Source organism: Coturnix japonica, chromosome 2 (assembly GCF_054131305.1).
Source record: "Coturnix japonica strain WE chromosome 2, WE-NBRP24, whole genome shotgun sequence".
NCBI lineage: Eukaryota > Metazoa > Chordata > Aves > Galliformes > Phasianidae > Coturnix > Coturnix japonica.
This window is the reverse complement of record NC_140664.1, coordinates 109,030,912-109,048,740: the sequence shown is the minus strand read 5'-3', so window position 1 is coordinate 109,048,740 and position 17,829 is coordinate 109,030,912. Positions and strand designations below refer to the sequence as shown.

The following is a 17,829-nucleotide window of genomic DNA, read 5'->3' as shown; positions in this document are numbered from 1 at the left end:
CATTACAAGTGGGCCAATTACTTGGGAAAGAAAGATGAGCATTCTGGCTCCTCAGGTAGAGTAAAGCCTCACAAAAGCATTTCAGAAGTGTATAATACTCTGAAGGAACTTACATAATTTCTCCAGGATGGCTCCACACTGCATTTAATTAGTATGACTGGAAGCGTGTACATCTGGATGATTGTCTGGTAGCATTATCAAATATAGTGCTGCTTGTTTGTTCTCTCTGTTTACTCCAGTGAACAGAGAAGCTGAGCAAAATGTGTCCTACTTTGAGAATTCACCCCCTCCACTACCACCACCATGTAACCTCAGTAAGATTTTTTAGTCTAGAGGACTTGTGATTTTTGGTGCCCAGATCTGGATGTAGAACCAGAATTGCTTAAATTGGATACAATTTTCTGCAGATGATTTCTCCTCCAAAGAATAGACCTTACAATGCTACCTGGATAAAAATATCTGGACATGCCACTTTTTTTACATGTCGTTCTCTGTGTTCCTGTTTCTAATCACCAAAGGATTGTCATTTATTTTTGCTGGTTTGCTTAGGTACTGGTGTCTGGGTTATGATCTTGTCATTTCTGTGATGCTGTAATTTGAATGCATTCTACTCTGAATTTCTGTGGAGGTGTGTGTACTTGTTTCTTTCCCCTTCAAAATCCCTTCCATTCTGCAGCTGCTCTATTATTTTCCCATTCCAGGTGTATAATGTGTGGTCTCTAAAAGCTATTCTCTTGTCACTTCCAAGCACTCTCTGGGTGGAGATACTCATCCTGGATTAGATGTAAGGCAGAGGAATATGAAGTAATTTGAAGTTATGCAGAAATCCTTGTAGAATGAGGAAGACAGCTCAGCAGTTCTCAGTGTACCTGACCTGCAGAGCACCTCTGGAGCCCAAAGAATTGCATTTCTGATCTCTTTCTCTTGTCCTGAGAAGATTTCCAGCTTCACACAACCTTCGTCACCAAGTTTACTTGCTGTAACTCTTCTTTAAGCAGTCCCTGCAAGCTGCAACTTTCATACCAAAGTTGCACGCCTCCGTGGACAACAAACCCTGTTGTTTCCAGGACCCTTGTTGGCTTCTTGCTCTTCTGCTCTTGTTGGTTGTTTATCATGTCTGTCTGCAGGTACAGAAGGTAACTGTCTGAAGGGCTTCCAAATAATGAACCTAGTTCTCTAAATTCTTTCAGTCCAAGATCTAGACTGCACTAGTTTTCGTCTCCTGAAATGTCAGCCTAAAGTTTGTTGAAACAGTTGTGGATACCACAAAATGCGTGCTTGCCTTTGTCATTATCTCCCAGAAGGTTTGATGCATTAACTTGGTTAACTTGGTTTGATGCTCTGGTGTTTCTTGTATAATTTGCACTGATCAAAACTGTTTGCTTCCTATCTGTTCACTTGCCAACCCAAAAGACACCTTTTGTGAAGCAGATGCTCTGTCTGGATATTTTTTGATACCACCATTGATTGACCTTGATTCCTGGGCCTTTCCCAGTAGTTTGTGTTATTCTTCATGTTGAACTAGCCAGGCAGGCCCAGCATTAACTGTTGCAGTGGATGTGAGTTAAAAGAATATTTTGGAGGCGTATTTTATTACCAAGGTAGCAGCATTTCCACTTGACTTCTTAGCAGAAAAATTAAGCCTTCTGGTTTTCTGCTTGAAACTGCCTGAATGGAAAATCACTGGCTGTTTCGTTGCTACCATCCTTGCTCTCCTTTACCAAGTGCTCTGTCTAAAAAAATGTTCTAGTTATTGAATGCAGTCAAGCAGCCACTGCTGTAACTCATGCATGATGCCAATAACTTATGCCAGTGAAATCAATGATGAGAATTTCAAAGAAGCTTTAAATAAAATATAACAAATTTAAATGCCAAAGTGCTGTCTCTGGGAATTTGCTATTAACAGATTATAAATGGTTTGCATAATGTTGAAAAGCCTAGTGCTTTCAGTTAGTGTTATCAAAGGCTTGTTTAAAGCAGTTGCTGGAGGACTGCCGCCCTCCCCCTCAGCTTTCTGTTTCATGATGGATAAAAACAAAACTCCTTACAATAAAGAAAGGAAAGCCAGGTTTCCAACTACCCTCTGACTGGCCTCCAAATCTGGCAGCTGCCTTTGGGTGTCTAATTGCCTCTCCTTCAAAACTTGACGTGCACCTACTTTGAGAAAGTTCTTTGGGTACCTATTTTATATGTGCATTGTTCCCAATTAACAGGAAATTAAATGATAATGTAGTAAAATAAATCTGAGTTGAGCTTATAATACTGTTTCTGACTTTTGCTTTTCCTAAAAAAACCCAACCAACAACCAAACAAAAAAACCAAAATCACCACCAACAAAACAACGCCCTTCTTTTCTGAATCCATGGTCAAGTATTAGATATAGAAAAACCGTGCAAAGTAGTGGATAAGACGTTGGACTGGGAGAAAAGAGCCCTTCCATCGAGTCTTGAGTTTTGGCTACACATACTGCTTTTTCCTCATTTCTCTTTCCTTCCATATGTTTGGACTCTTAAGGTTTGTATGCAAGTGTAGCACATCAATGTGTCTGTACAGATTTCCACACAATAAGGCCTTAATTTTAGTTGAGGCCTCTAGGAATTGCACCTAGTAAGTGTACTAACAAATTTCTCTATTAAATTTTCTTACTAGCCTTTCTCCGTTTGAGATTCATGGCAAGCTCCCTTGTTTATGGCAATCTAATGGGACCGTAATTGAGTCCCCGAGACACATTACAGATAGAAGCCAGTTTTTCCTTAGACAAAGTTCGATGGAGAATGTATTTGCTTCTAAACATACTCTTTATGAAAGGGCTTGCTGCTTTGTGTTTATTGGTGTTCCATCTGCTCTAGAGAATACATTTGAGAAAAACTAGCTCCAGCATGGCATATAATGTTTCATTAGCAGGCATAACTTTGTTTATTTGCTTTTTAAAATTGTATTTAGAAAAGGAAATCAGTTTGCACCATTGACATGCTGCCAGGTTCCTGTTTATAAAAGTCACAATAGGCAACTTGGAAGAAACAAAATAGTCAGTTTATGGCTTTTGCATAAAGTATTACTGAAACTATATAGGGCTAAGCAGCCAGTTATGATTCACCTATTTTGCATCCTCCCAATTAGCAGGACAGGATGTAGTGTTAGCAGTGTAAAATGCCTCAAGTGACCCAAGCGAGGCTATGGACACTTAGTATTACTGACGTTTATTAGAACAGAAGAAGCTCTTTGTGTTATAATGCTTAAATTGCTATCTTGGGCAAGTAATTGTATCTGAAATGAGAAACCCTGAGGAAAATGTGAGATATTTGTAGGAAACTTCAAGACATAAGCATGCAATCTGATGTCATCTTTTCCCACAGAGAAACTATTTCCTTTCAAACTCTGATGACACCAGTCTTCCAAAATTTCCTTCTCCCTTAAAATATGTTCATTGCGTTTCCTTTATATCACATTTTTTTTTCTTTTTCCTCTAGTGAATGGTTTATCATGGATACATCTGGTACACACCACATATTGCTTGCAGTGTGTGTAAAGAAGGCCTGGTGTGTCAGAAGTGCATCCTGAAACAGGCATGATGAAGAGGGCACGAGGAGGGTAGTGGGGGAGAGGGGATGGAATCTTGGAAGACAAGGGTCATCTTTCAGTATTCATTTCTTCTGGTAATTAGAGGGCACCACTGAATGTCTGTAATTAGATCATGTCACAAAAATTAAGACAAAAGACCAAAAATTCTAGATCCCCTGCATTTTGTTCATAATATCTGAAGAGTCAGAGCGTTTGTTTAAACCAGCAGCCAAAGTGGTGGATAGGCAGGGGCGCTTAACAAGACCCTGCAAGAAGTTCACATGCATTTTCCTCAGAAGGTGGAAGGAAGAGAGCAGAGGAGGTGACTGTGCACTTCAGGTACTGAGGGGCAGAGGCAAAGAGGAAAGGCACATCAGAGGTCAGCTGTGTTGTATTGACTTTGTGCAGGGCTGTCACCCGCGAGGCAATGGTGTTAAGGGGGATTTGTAGTGCTTATATGGGCCCTGTGGACTTCAAGGCATGGTGGTGACTGCCGCAGCCTTGAGATGGCTTGGCTTAGCACTTCATAGCCTGTCTTGCATCTTGTGCCATGCTTCTCAGCAGCAATGCACAGTTTGTTGGGGATTAATGGGCTGCAATAACATTTGAATCATGTATTGTATCTCAGAACATCTTGCTAGTAACATAACAACAGCTATTAAAAGAAAACAGGATAAAAAGAATGAAATGGTGCTTATGAAGGTTTTTGTTTGTTTGTTTTTATGCCTCTTTAGTAGCAGCGTTTCATGTACATTAAAGAATAAGTCATATTAAGTTAAAAGCAAAAAAGAAAGAAAAAAAGAACTCAAGAGAGTTCTTGAGTGTAAATATTCAGGATAAAATTTTATAAAGCTCCTGCCAGCCTGACCTATTAATTAACATTAATTATCCACTAAGGCTTCAAAATGCCAAAGACATTTTTATAAAAGGACTTGGGCTGCCTAAGTCCATAGATGCTTTTAGAAATGTTATCTTTGTTGTCAGGAAATTCTAGCCACGGTGCTCTAAAGCAGTATGTGGGCAGCGTTTAAACTCTGGCCTGTGAACCGCTGGTGGTCGCAAAGCTGTGGTAAGTCATCTGCAGCTGCTCTGCGGAGTCATCTTGCCTTAATTACACAACTTATGATAAGAGTACGGAGTGGTCTGTGAGAAATTCAGAGGGTTGACAGAGGTCTCTGATCCAAAAAATTGGAATCCAGTGGCAGAGACTGATAAGTACAGATTCAAAGCTTCATGATTTCAGGGAGAGCAATGTTTCCCTTTTTTCCCCATCTGCCTGTCATTACTTGTCATTTTTAAGTAAAGAGTTTAATTTTTTCTTTAAACTCTTTTACCCCTAAGGAGATCAGCCTGATAACATTTGACTGAGTGGTGCTCGGGGTTACTCTCAGTGCTCCTGCCCTCTGATTCCTTGCACAGAGGGGACAGCGAGCTGTGTTCAGTGTGGAGGAAGCAACAGCCAAAAGAGTCCTGGGGGTGGGGAAAAGTTCTTCTGCATATGTCATGCCTGCTTTATTTTTGTTTGTTTGTTTATTTTTTAAACGTGCCAGTTCTATCAGGTAGCTGCTGCGTGGGCATTTGCCTGCCTTTGAAGATCCTTTGGCATGTGTGAGCCTCATTCAGTGGCTTCATTCCTCTCGCTAAGTGAGAAAGTTAAATGGATTTTAGTAGTCTGCGATAAGATCTTCCTAGTGCTTTGTCCCTGTGCTCAGTGTTATTATTACACAGCATTTTCAAATAGTTCTTTTCTGTGTCCTTTCCCTACCTTAGTATTTTTTCTCATTCAAGCCATACAGATATCACAGTTTAAAACAAGTATTGCATTTCATTCTCCAGCAAGCTTTCTCTAACTCATCTCTTGCACGATCCTTCTTTTAAATTTATGTATTTGTAATACACTTCCCCCCCCCCCCCCCCCCCCCCCCCCCCTATAATCCTTTAGCTGCTTTAGTAACCTCTTTCTCTCTCCCTCCCGCCCCCCCAGATCTTCTGCTGTGTTTATTGGAGTTATGTGGGCAATGCGCTTAGTTTTACACTTAGGCATATTGCACGTTAGTAGAAGATGAAATAGTGAAATAGTTGTGAGGAACTGGTGCGAGGATGTTTTCCATTCATTTTGACTTGAATAATGAGAAAATTGTTCGGTTCTGTTTCTGGAGAGATTTGGTAACTTTTGTTTTGAGATGATCTTCCTCTTTTGTCAGGACTGAATTCATAAAGGATCAGTATTTGTGACAAGAATCTCTATATGATTAAAATAATTTTGAAATGAGCTGTTATTTACCATATTCAGTCTCATATTTTCTTTATTACTATGTCATAAATTTGACGCTATTTCTCTTGAACTATTTGAAAAATCTTTAAAGTTGCTGTTTGGGAAAGCAGAAGTAAATTATTTTTTTGCAGAAAAACGTGCAAAAAGATGCTTTTGTTTTAGATCAGTTGGATTATTTCTCTCTCTCTCTCTCTTTTTTTTTTTTTTCTGCAGCACATACTTTCTGACTTCAGAATTTTTATGATAGTCTGGAAAATGGGCTTTCTGTATTATTGGTTTTAGGTCACAGATCTATTGATCTGGGAACTCAGAACAAATCTGAATGGCTTATCAGTTCCTATCAGAGTGGTATTTATAATTTTCATTAAACTTCATTACAAAAGAATAATAGGAAAATATAACATGGCTTCAGTTCAGAAACTGGTCCTAATAGTTTAAAAGCACAACAAACAGTTTGAAATTTAGAATACTCCAATGGATAGTAACAGGTTGATCCATTTTCTTTATACTATGCCTTTAGAAGATGGGGATGTGTGATTATGGGTGATGTTGTAAAATGGATGGATGTTTCTCTGGAAGAGACAGGATTCAGCAGAATTTGTGACTGCCCAGAGCCATGGGATGTATTTTGCCTATGTCTACAGAGCCATCATTTCTCTGCTGTGCTTGCCAACAGGGCGTGTGTTCTTGTGGAGTGATGTGTAATTCTCTCCATGAGCACATGGAAGCATGACTTTAAGAAGTTTTTAGTCTTAAAGAAAAAAAAAGAGCATCGCCTATCCAAAGTTAAATGGTTGCATGTGGGAGAAAAATGCCTAAGTGTTCTCTTGATTGAAGCTAAAAGGAGAAATACTCTCAAACTGGTGAGAAGTTAAGCTGATGATGATCTATTCCCTTTCCTCTTGCAGTTGGAAAGGTTGAGCATGAATACATCTAAGCAGTTTGTGGAAGTCTTTTTTTTTTCCCCTTCAGATTATTTATTTTAACCTGAATATTAAATACTGCATGAGAGTACAATGTAGGCACACTGGCAAAGGGAGCATTTATATGAAAGTTCTTTATTGTCATAATCCCAGTTTCTGCTTCAGTGGGAGTGGCTGGGAACTTTGGTGCGGTATGAAACTTAGTCCTAGAGGAAATAAATTCCCAGCTCCTGTCATTAGTGGCACATTCCCTATGTGAACACTTGTAATAAAAGCGTAATAAAATGAATAATAGTAGTGAGCGCAAATGACCTCTTCAAGGACAGTTATGAAGGCCTTTGAGAAAACTCCAAATATCATATTCTCTCTGAGTATGCACAGGTCTCAGGAGTGTTAGAGGCAGGAGGAAAGCTCTGTGTCATGGCTCCTGTTGACAGCTCCTCCCCACTGGTGTGATGGGAGCTTCCCACCTTGTATGAACACAGCCATCATCTCAAGAGCTACAAGGGAATGAGAAGGGCAGTTAAAGGGAGAGGTTATTCATGGATCTCTGGTGGAAGAGTATGTAGAACTCCTTAAAAGCAGAAGCAGCCTACTCAAATAACTGTTTAACTATGTTGTAAAGGTCTCTGTTTCAGTCAGTGCTGCTGAATTTTACCTTTTTCTATGAGGTCCAAAGGTCACGCCTGAACTACCATGTCCATATCCTCTCTGAACTCACATCATGCAGAAGTCCATTTCAAGAATTTTGAAGGTCTTCTGCATCATACGTGCAAGGGGCCTAGTCTTGATGTGCTGGTGACACACTGTCATTTTGTATGTCATGATGCATGTGACCAAATCAGACAGGCTTAGGTTCAGAACTGTTGTGTATTATTTCCCTCACATCTTTCAGAGTATAGGACTTGTCACAGATACAAACTTGCTTGAATTTATCTGCAAATTCACAAGCTTCTCACCAATGTAAATTGTTCTGAGATTGCCAAATCCCTTTCCTGTGAATGCAAGAGTCATGCAGAGTTTGACATCTTGTTGGGAAATCTTAGGCTTCCTCTTGGCAACTCTATATACTAAGTATAATTCCTACCCAACAACAGCACTTGTATTACTAAGAAGAATGGAAATGTGAATGCACCAACAAGTTTTCTCTTTGTTTTTGCTTCCCAAGTTCAGCCTACTTGCTGAAGAAATAGTGTATGGGAATTGCCTAAAATTTTGAGATAGAATCACAAGAATATGCCTGTAAGCTAGCAATTACAATGTCTTGTGTGCTATCAAAATTTTTCATATCTATGTAAATCAAACCACTTACACTTTTGAGAGATCTGAAATCATAGGTGAAAAAGGTAAAAATAAGGAAAAGAAAATGGGAACACTAAATCTAGGAATGCAAGAATGTGAAATTAAATCTTTAAATTCTGACAGTTTTGAATCCTGAAGTAGATGTGGCTGTGATTTTTCTTTTTCTTTTTCTTTTTTTTTTCTTTTTTTCTTTTTTTTTTTTTTTCCTCCAGAAAACACAAATCCACTGAAGAAGAGACATTTTTATAGGAATGTGTTAGGTCAGTGGGAGCTAATTTTGAAAAAGATTCAATATATCTAAATTTATTCTCTCTTACTACTTGATGGTCGTAATATATTATTGGGCTGTGAAAAACTATAGTTAAAATCCTTGATCTGAATTCCTCTTGCAATCCATGCTCCAAAGTGAATACTGGCTATTCTCCTGCTGGACCTGATTCATAATGTGTAAATTATTTACTAGAACAGGAGCTCAGATGGGTGAGTAATCTGACTGTTTGGCTGTAGGCAGTCCCTCTGCTTCTTTATTTAAATAAGACAGTCAATCCATCGATAAATCAATCTATCTTTCTATCCAAAAATGAATTGGGAGATAGGAGCATGACAGCTATGGACTTCCATGTGTGGGCCCTTTGTTTATTGTCTCCTTTTCCATTAAGAATGTCATTTAGAGGGCTTGCTTTTGTTGTGGTTCAAAATCCAATCTTTCATTTAGCTATGGAATTCAATACATTGTCTATCTTGCTTGCCCCCCAGATATGAGCAGAGATTTGAGTTTCATTTTTCAACAGCTTTTTCTATCACTGTCTTGTGTGACAGAAAACATATATTCTGTCTTAAACTTGAATTTTGAATGAAATTTAACATTTGTTTTCAAACCTGTATATTGCAATGGTCAAGAAGTGAGTCTTGGTGGCAGTGTGTGGATGTAAAGGTGTTTTTTATTTTTCCTTATCTTCAGCCTTGCATTAGGTGGCAACGGAAAGTTTCCTTTCCTCTTGCTACTAAAAACCCACATGTTGATACCTGATAGGAAAAAAAAAAAAGCTATTAAGACTGCTGTATTTTTCATATGCATACACTGTGGGTTATCTCTGGCTTGAGATTTTTGTTTGTTTTTAAATGCAGGCCAAGTCAAACCTTGTGGTTTAGCAGCATTGTGTATTATGTATGTAGGGATAATAGAAGACAAGTTTCATTCTGGAGTTCCTTCCTTAGTATCATTCTGTTCTCATGTGGCTTGTTCATTGTGTAGATATGAATTATCTGTGATTTTTTTCCCTAAGAACTTTTGAAGGGCTCCAAGTTACCTGAAGCAAAGGTTACACATGTGAAAATGCAGTGCTATTATTCTAGACCTTTGGAATATTATTGCTCTACAAAATATATGTAGGCTATTAGAAATGGCTGTTTCATGATATACTACGTACTGCTTGTTACTTCAGGACTATAAAGCTTGATCTGCTTGTCAGTCTGAGCAGACCTAGTACACAGTAAACAACCCTCACAGTAAATCAAAGTGCCGTGCACTCACCACAGAAGTCATTTTCAAACAAAACATATATCACATTAAGTCAAAAGAATGTGTGTTAAATGTCCCCGTTATAAATCATAAGTCAGAATCACAGAAGAGTGATTAGTCAACTTGCAGGTATTTTTCCATTTATATTGCCCAGTAAAAGTAAATACAAACAATATACATTTTTGTCTGCAATCTCCCTTTTTCCTTCCTTTCACAGAATATCTCCATGCATAACACAGTTGGAGGAGCAATGGCAGGACCTGGATCTCACCAGCTGACAAATACAAGGATGCCAAACCATGACACCAGTGTTGTGATTCAACAAGCCATGCCATCTCCACAGTCCAGTTCTGTCATTACACAAGCACCTTCCACAAATCGACAGATTGGGTAAGTCTGTTCCTCTTTTTTCATTTCTCCATTTTTCTGGATCCAGCATTTGCATTCAGGACAAGACATTGTCCTATTGGTTTCCAAGGAGTTTGCACTTGATCCTGCCAGCATACAGCAAGAATCACTCTAGTATACATTCCTGCGGGGAAACAGACATAACACGACGTCTACTATAGACCTGTCACTTTGGTTCAGCAGGGGAAGAGTGCTGTACTTGTAGGAAAGTCCTACTTCCTCCTTTAAAAAATAAGAATTAAAAAATCTGCTTAAAGTCAAAGTTCCTGTTCTTTTATCTGTTCTGGGCAGGCTGAAGCAGAATTTCTGAAGCTGATCATTTCACTTCTTTCAGCAGGAGTTCTGGGTGTAGGTAATGGTGTATATAAAGAGGGCTACCAGAAATTAAAAAAACACAAAAAACAGTTCATTAGGATAAACAGAGTTTGGCACAAAGAACTCTGTGAGCAGTTTGTAACTATGGATCTGAATTTATTCCTTCAGATTGACAGTATGGATGCTCACTTATTGGCTCGAATGTCTATTTCTAGCAGACATGAGGTCTTCATAAATCATGATAACTCATTTTTAATTATACAGAAAGTGCCCAGACAGTTTGAGATTTATTTTTTTATTGTTATTTTTTAGATGTCGCACAATTCTAAGAATTTAGACTTTTTTATGCATGAAAACATGTGGATAAAAAGATAAATCAGTGGACTGAGAATGAAGCAGCCGTCTAGATTCATTAACTGTCATTTGTAACTTGGTCACATCCATTATATGATAAGTGCAGAAGCAGTCTCCATCCCCAGTCATTGTCTAAATAATTGATGAGCAACTTGCTGTTTCTTTGGAGTAAGACTGAAAAGTGAAATCCTGGCATTGAAATCTCAAAGTCCAGTTATTGTCTGGTTTTCTTTCAAGATTCTCTGTGGCAGGGGCAGAATACAGACTTCAGGCTCTTCATCTCCCAGCCCTGGTGGCAAGGATGGTTGCAGCACTGTCTGCTCCAGAAGTGTTACACACACATTCTCATTCACAGTTCCAGCTTGCCAGAGCTCACAGCAAGGCTCCTTTACTTCCCCTTTTCCTATTGTTTCAGGATTTGGTTACTAATACAGAAATCAGTTAGTATAGGTGTGGTAAAAATATCTGATAGTTGTGCCTTCGTTATATATCAACAAAACAGCGTGTTCACTGCAATAGTTTTCAGTTGTGAAACCAAATGTTTTAATCTTATGCATGTGCTGCTCTGTTTGAAGATGGGCTGATAGAGGGGAGGAGTAAGAAACAGCTTATTTTCCAGTTTTAGAAAGAAAAGCAGCTAATTCCATTATCTGGATTAAGGTTGATAAAGCTCTTGTTCTAATTGTGGATTAATAGGTCTAGTGGTAATAATGATCCAAATTAAAAACAAAAACAACAACAAAACCCAATTTTTAATACTAGTAATGAGGTGTTTTATATGAGACTTTGTTTGGCTTCCAAACAATTGTTTCTATGTAATGAGAAAAAAACTGCATGTGGTTTTGCAAGACCCTGCTAGTCAGGTTTTAGGATTGCATTGTTTCAGGGCCATGGTGATTAGAATCTCCAGAGTTGGAAGGATTGAGGATAAAAAAGGTCTGTTTCCTAGTCACTGGTGAGTGTCTCATTTGGGAAACTTTTGTCATGACATATCTTAATTCTCCATGTGACTGATTCCCACAGATGTTTCCAAACTCTGAGTCTAAAGCTGTTCTATTAGGAGGCAATTGTCAGTGTTTAGTCTCTGTGTGAGCTGGTGTGTGAATGAGACTTATGGTATGACCTCCAGCACACTCCCTTCCCCATTCTTCCCTCTTCCTAGGAGGTTTTGGGTTTTTTTTTCATGGTGTGTCCTAGGAGATAATTGCTGCATTTTGGACTTCATCTACTTGCCAAACTGTTGAGCATCCCTGTTTGTCTTCTTTTCCTTCAGTCTTTTCCCTGTGGTGTCTGCTTTATTTATTCAAAGAACATATCTTGTCATTTCCATTTATCTTCATCTTATCCTTCTAAATGTGCTAAGAATTATATCCAGGAATCATTGCGGGGAGTACGGGCTTGACAGTGGTTCCAATATTAGGCAATTGAAGATAAATCCAGACAGATTCAGAAGATGTTTATGAGTTCTGCAATGTTTGGTGGTTTTAGTTTGGTCTTAAAAAGTTGCAATGGTTCTTTCTTTCTATTTTTTAACAAGCTTGAATTCTGAGGTGCTCAAGTAAGTGGTTGTGGGTTGGGCACTCCCTCTTTTTTAAGACATACAAAGTTGCCCCAAAGGGTAGATGAGTCTTTACCATGGAGAATTGTGCCAGGGATTGGCCATTTTAGTGAGCAATAAAAACAGCAGAGAGCAACTGGAGCACCGAGTTCTGTAAGAGCAGGATCAAGACCTAAGGGTTATATAGAACCATCTTGTAGCAATATTCTGATTTTTATCACAACCACAAATATTTTAGTGTCAGACTACAGCCAAGCCACCTGCAAATGTTTGTGATGGCCTAACTCCAATGAAAACAGGGAACAGCAATGAAAGTCTTCATTGAGACCCTGCTCATAGGCTGTGCTCCAGAGAATGGGACCCACCTGTGCCCCCACACAGCTTGCTTCATGGGGGAGGAACTGGGTGAGTTTGCAGCAGCTGAAGTTCCTGAGGGATATCATTTTCCCTTCCTTTCTCCTCCCTCCTTTTCTCTCCATGCCTCTCTTTTTCCTGTCTTCTACTCTGGCTCTGAGGGATTGCCTATAAAACGAGATATTAACACAAGGCATGGGAAAACATGACAGAATGAGTGTTGTTGGGCAAGCCTTACTGGCACTGGGCATATACACATATTGTTTCAGGTATTAGGCTTCAACTACTACTGAACAGGCATCCACCCAGATTAATCAGAGAGCATGAAGAGTAATAACTTAAAAAATAAGACAGTGTGCAGTCCCACTTTCAGCATGTACCTGATGTAGAGCAAGCAGCAATGTTATTGTTGTAGCAAACTGGTGGATAAGCATAAAGGTCTGAGGTGGTATTTAAATAGTGAGGAAGCCTCCTGGCCATCACTCCTCCCTCCCCCAACAAGTTTTTAGCATGTGGGAGGAATGCTGCAACTAGTAACTACTTGTGCTGATGAAAAATCAGTTGAGGAACACTTAGCAGTGAAGGGTGTCTCTGGCTGATTAATAGTACATCATTTAGAGATAAGATACATGGAGGAAAAGCAGTAAGGCATACGGACGAAGGGGAGAAAAAAATGTGAGACATGCATTTGTCAGAGGTATAGAAAAGCAGATAAACCAAATCAGCTCAAGATACAGGACTCTGAATTGGTGTGTACGATAGCTATGTTTGTCTCCCTTTTAAAAATTAAATTCATTATTTTCAGTGACAAAGCATTCAGCAATGGATCTGAAAACTATGGTTAGACAAATTAGCCAACACAGCACTCTAATTGTTTTATCTGAGCATACCTTTTGCTAGGTAAGGTGTCCTGAAAACCTGTGAGGGCTTTCTAGGCTGTTGCAGCCTAACAGCTCTGCTTTACTGGAGAAAGTAAACTGCTGCTGTTTTTCAAGTTAGTAGCAGACATAACAACTAGTAGTCGTTCCAGCTTGAAGCACATTGGTACAGCTCTATAGCTAAAAGGGAACACAGGAGGATTCACGATTGTCACAGATCCAGAAAGTTGTTAACACTGCACTTAAGGCAGAGGGAGATTTGAGTCCAGCTTCAGTAAACACAGACTCCAAAGTGGACATAGAGCATTAACCATGTGATGCAGATTATCTGTTTTCAAAGTGGTGCAGAGCATTTTAATCAAGATAAGATGGTCTTTTGGCACAGCATCAGAAGGAAAAAATTGCAACCACATTTGATGAAATGCAAGCAGGTAGGAGAAGGCAACAGGAGGAACTCTGGAGATGTCTTTGGTTCCATTATGTACTGAAGAATATGGTACCAATGGGAGGGCAGCGTTTTAGTCCCCATGTGCAGCATAGATTTTAACACCTATGCATTTCCTTCCTGTTCCTCTCTTCTTTCAGGCTGCCTTGCACCTCTCTTTGTTTCTAGTTTATAATCCCAGGAAGCTTGGGATACATGCTTCTGTTCCAATAAATGTATGTGAACTGAAGCACCATAGTATGTTGTGAGATGAGAAGAAAATGGGAGAGATGATGTACTAAATGTTCTCTTGACTGTTTGATCAAGTCCATTCTGTAGCTTTGATTGTAGAAGTTGTAAGAGCAGCTAGCAGATTGGTGGAAGGGGAGGAAGAGGTGGGAAAAGAAAGCATCTAACAGTGTTATTCTGTCCAAGAATATATATATTTTATGTTTGTACTGGAGGTTGGAGCTATAATTGCTGTTTCAGTGCTTCTGCAATTTTTAAATTTTGTTTGTTTATGCCACTGAACATTTTTTGTTATAGTTCCTTTTGCTACACTGGCCTCAGCCAACCTTACTATGGAATCCTATCATGCCACATGTGCACAACAGCCACAAGACTGTGAACCCCAGGTACACTTCCTAGGAAGCTATTACCAGTGAGCCATTTGCAGAAACAAACTGTCTCCTAGCTGATGGCTAGTCAGCAGTGATGTGGGAGAAAAACGTTGCCTGATAGATAGATCCCTTTGAGCTGTTTCTTCCCATTTGGCTAGCTGCTGCTTAGGGCTGCGTGTTTACCTGCATGCTTAGCTATGCTGGTCTGTGTGTGACATTGGGAAGCTCTGTTTGCTCCCCAGCTTCCCCTGCTGTTGTTTACATCGACGTGTTCAGGAGAGCTGCTGACTCAATCTCTCCTGACACTGCTGAGTCAGTAGGAAAAAGGAAAATTAGCACCAATATTTCACACACAGCACAAAGGGGTGATTGTTAATGACATCTCCTATATCCCAAAGCTCATACTCCTGTGCCCTCCCAAAAACTGTTTTTTTTCTGTAAGGACTGGGAAGAGGTTGGAAGTACTGATATATATCAAGATGACTTTCAGGAGACTGAAAGGAAGATCATTAGCTATGTTATAAATAGCCTGTCAGCCAGGAATTGAGGCAGTTTAGTGTGCTTCTTATTTGACTTCTGAAGTCAACTCTTATCCTGGAAATTACATGCTAGTTATACATGTTGGTTAAATTTATTAATGCATGAGGTATGACATGTCCTGCACTTTCTACTTAACAAAATTCCTAAGCTTGTTAGAAATATTACTTCTTCATAGCAACAATAGAAACTTTGTCAAGGATATTGTGCGACTTCTTGGCATCTCTCTGTCCTGACGATTGTTTTAGGCAGGTAGTGACACCACATTATAGGGAATTTCTATATTATTTTTTTCTGAGGGATGGATCGTGAAAATTTGTCTAATCCAAGAACCATAGGAGAATAAAGTCAGAATAAATGGCTTCTCCCATAACTGTGTCTGAACAGAAACACCAGTCTTTCACAGGCACAGATTGACTCTCGTATCAAAGAAAATCATAGAATCATGGGTTGGAAGGGACCTTAAAAATCACCCAGTTCCATCCTCCTGCTGTGGTCAGGGCTGCCCCTCACCAGCTCAGGCTTCCCAGAGCCGCATCCAGCCTGGCCTTGAGCATCTCCAGGGATGGGGCACCCACAGCATCTCTGGGCAGCCTGTGCCAGTGCTTCATTGCTCTCTGTGAGAAGAATTTTTTCCTGACATCTAACCTAAACCTCCCCTCTTTCAGTTTGAAGCTGTTACACCTTGATCTATCACTATCAGGCCATGTGAAAAGGCACTTCCAACCTTGGTTATAAGCTCCTTTTGAGTACTAGAAAGCAGCAATGAGATCTCCCTAGAAACTAGTCTACTCCAAGCTAAACATGCCCAGGTCCCTCAGCCATTCTTCACTGGGGAGGAATTCTAGCCCTCAAGATAGGACTTCATAGGTAGGACTTAAATATGATATACAGAGAATATAGCATTGATTGCTTAGTTTTAGTGGTTAGTATCTCTTATGTACATACCTCCAGTGTATATATATCTATTATACACAGTGTATAAATCTTATTTAAAGGCGTCATCAAAATTTATAGTCAGATATTCTGATTTATATAACTCTTTGAACTGAAACAGATGTAAAATCATTTTCGGATAGAAGAGGATCTCAGAGTTGCAGTGGGTTTGATGCAACAGATCAGGCTTTCCTATACCAGAAATGATCATTAGAGTTCTGCACAGCCAAATCACATAGCTCTGTTCTTCATCACAAGTTTGCACTTAATCTTCCCCGATGCGTGGTTCCAGTGTGTGTTTTATCCAAGTGTCAGCATGTTTGACAGGTAACTAAGCTGCAATAAAACACTAACTAAAACAATACAGACCTTGTTTGGTGTAAGGTTTTATTTTCTTTTTATTAAGAGAATAATGTTCAAGTTCCAGAGGAAAAAAAATCCTGCGTTTGAGATGCTCCATCATGCCATGTCACTTCAGCGAAGGGCTTAAGTGTTTGGTGAGGGCGGCAAAATGACTGAGTGAAGCACTTTATGTACAAACAACTATGATAAATGTCATTGCTCACTAACAGGTGATAGCTGTGTCTGTTTCAAATAGGGAATTGGCATCAATGTGGTGAACAGAAACCTTATTTTTAAATGCTTTATGTTGTCAGTGTATTTTTGAATGCCTTCAGAGGGATGTAAAACAGTGAAAAACAGTGTTAATGAGTATTTTTTTTTCTTTTTGAAGCTGGAATTTGGCTGAAAAGCAATGACAAGTGCTTGTGGGCAAACAGAATTGTAGACTATGCATGTAGACAATTTTTCCATCTGTGAAAGTAAACCTCCCTATTAATTGATGAGTTAAGTTTAGAAATCAGTGGTGATTTGGTAGAACCAGCAGATAGACTGAGAAGTGTTCACTTTGAGTGCAGGAAGAGTATTCCTTGGAATAGGAAATAAATTAGAGAACGTGCTTTAGAAACATTTACTGTTATGAGCATCTGTATTCTGCCAACAGAGACCTTTATTCTGAGCTCATATAAGTGAAGTGGAATTTTGCCAGTAAAAAAGAGGGAGTTGTGTTAGTCCAGTTGTAGGATCCAGGTCCTAATTGGTTTATGAAATGAAGGGGGCAATCTTTGAGCTATTACCAGCTTCCTCTGCTGTAAGTGAAGTGAATCACAGCTGTTCTGATAGGGTCCATAAAAACTTGGCAAGGTAATAAATGCTTTCAGTGGACAATTCTCCAAATGAGCAGAATCCAGATCTCTGGCTTATTGGACAGTCTTTATAGAATTGTATATACTTCCTGGGGAATTCTGATTTATATTTATAGTACTTTTATCTAATTCACTAACCATAGCATCCAGGCTGACCAGTGCTATAAACATTAGGACAGCGAGTAACATTCATGGCTTTAACTACAAATTGAGGCACATTGTGTCTGTAGCAAACGTCATATAAGAAAAAGATTGTGCATGTTGTTTCTTTGCTCACATTTTTTTCACTTTCTTCATCTATTTTTTTGTTTTTGATTTTGTTTTTGGTTTGGTTTGGTTTTTTGAGATTATAAAAAATTCACAGCACAGAACAGTCCTAGATACATTTTTTCCCCCAAATGTTTCTAACCCTACAGTTTATTTTATTCAAATGCTAACTCTAAGGCTTTTGTAAATTATCTTCAAAAAACTTGCAGTTTTCTGGAGCTGGTCAGATATGTCAATCTTGACTTCTCAGTAGAGCTGTTGGTCTGAATGATTTGTTCAGCTCCTGGGGGGACTGAGAGTGTTTATTTACATCTGAGAGTTGAAGATACCACTCCCTAAAGATGCTAGGCACAGGTTCAAGTCCAAACTGATGTTTCTGAAGTTGATATA

The 17,829-nt window shown here is 39.2% G+C and overlaps 1 protein-coding gene across 4 annotated transcripts in view; it reads left to right on the top strand.

The window, feature by feature from the left end:
* CREB5 (cAMP responsive element binding protein 5) overlaps nucleotides 1-17,829 on the top strand; it is a 241,291-nt gene that overhangs the window by 64,093 nt on the left and 159,369 nt on the right. For all 4 annotated transcript variants that reach the window (XR_014943626.1, XR_014943625.1, XM_015853850.2 and 1 more), the window contains exon 5: nucleotides 9,801-9,973. Coding sequence is in view for 2 of the 4 variants with exons in the window: in XM_015853850.2 (XP_015709336.1) it covers nucleotides 9,801-9,973 (173 nt within the window). In the remaining 2 variants the exon portion in view is untranslated. The remainder of the gene's footprint in view (nucleotides 1-9,800; nucleotides 9,974-17,829) is intronic.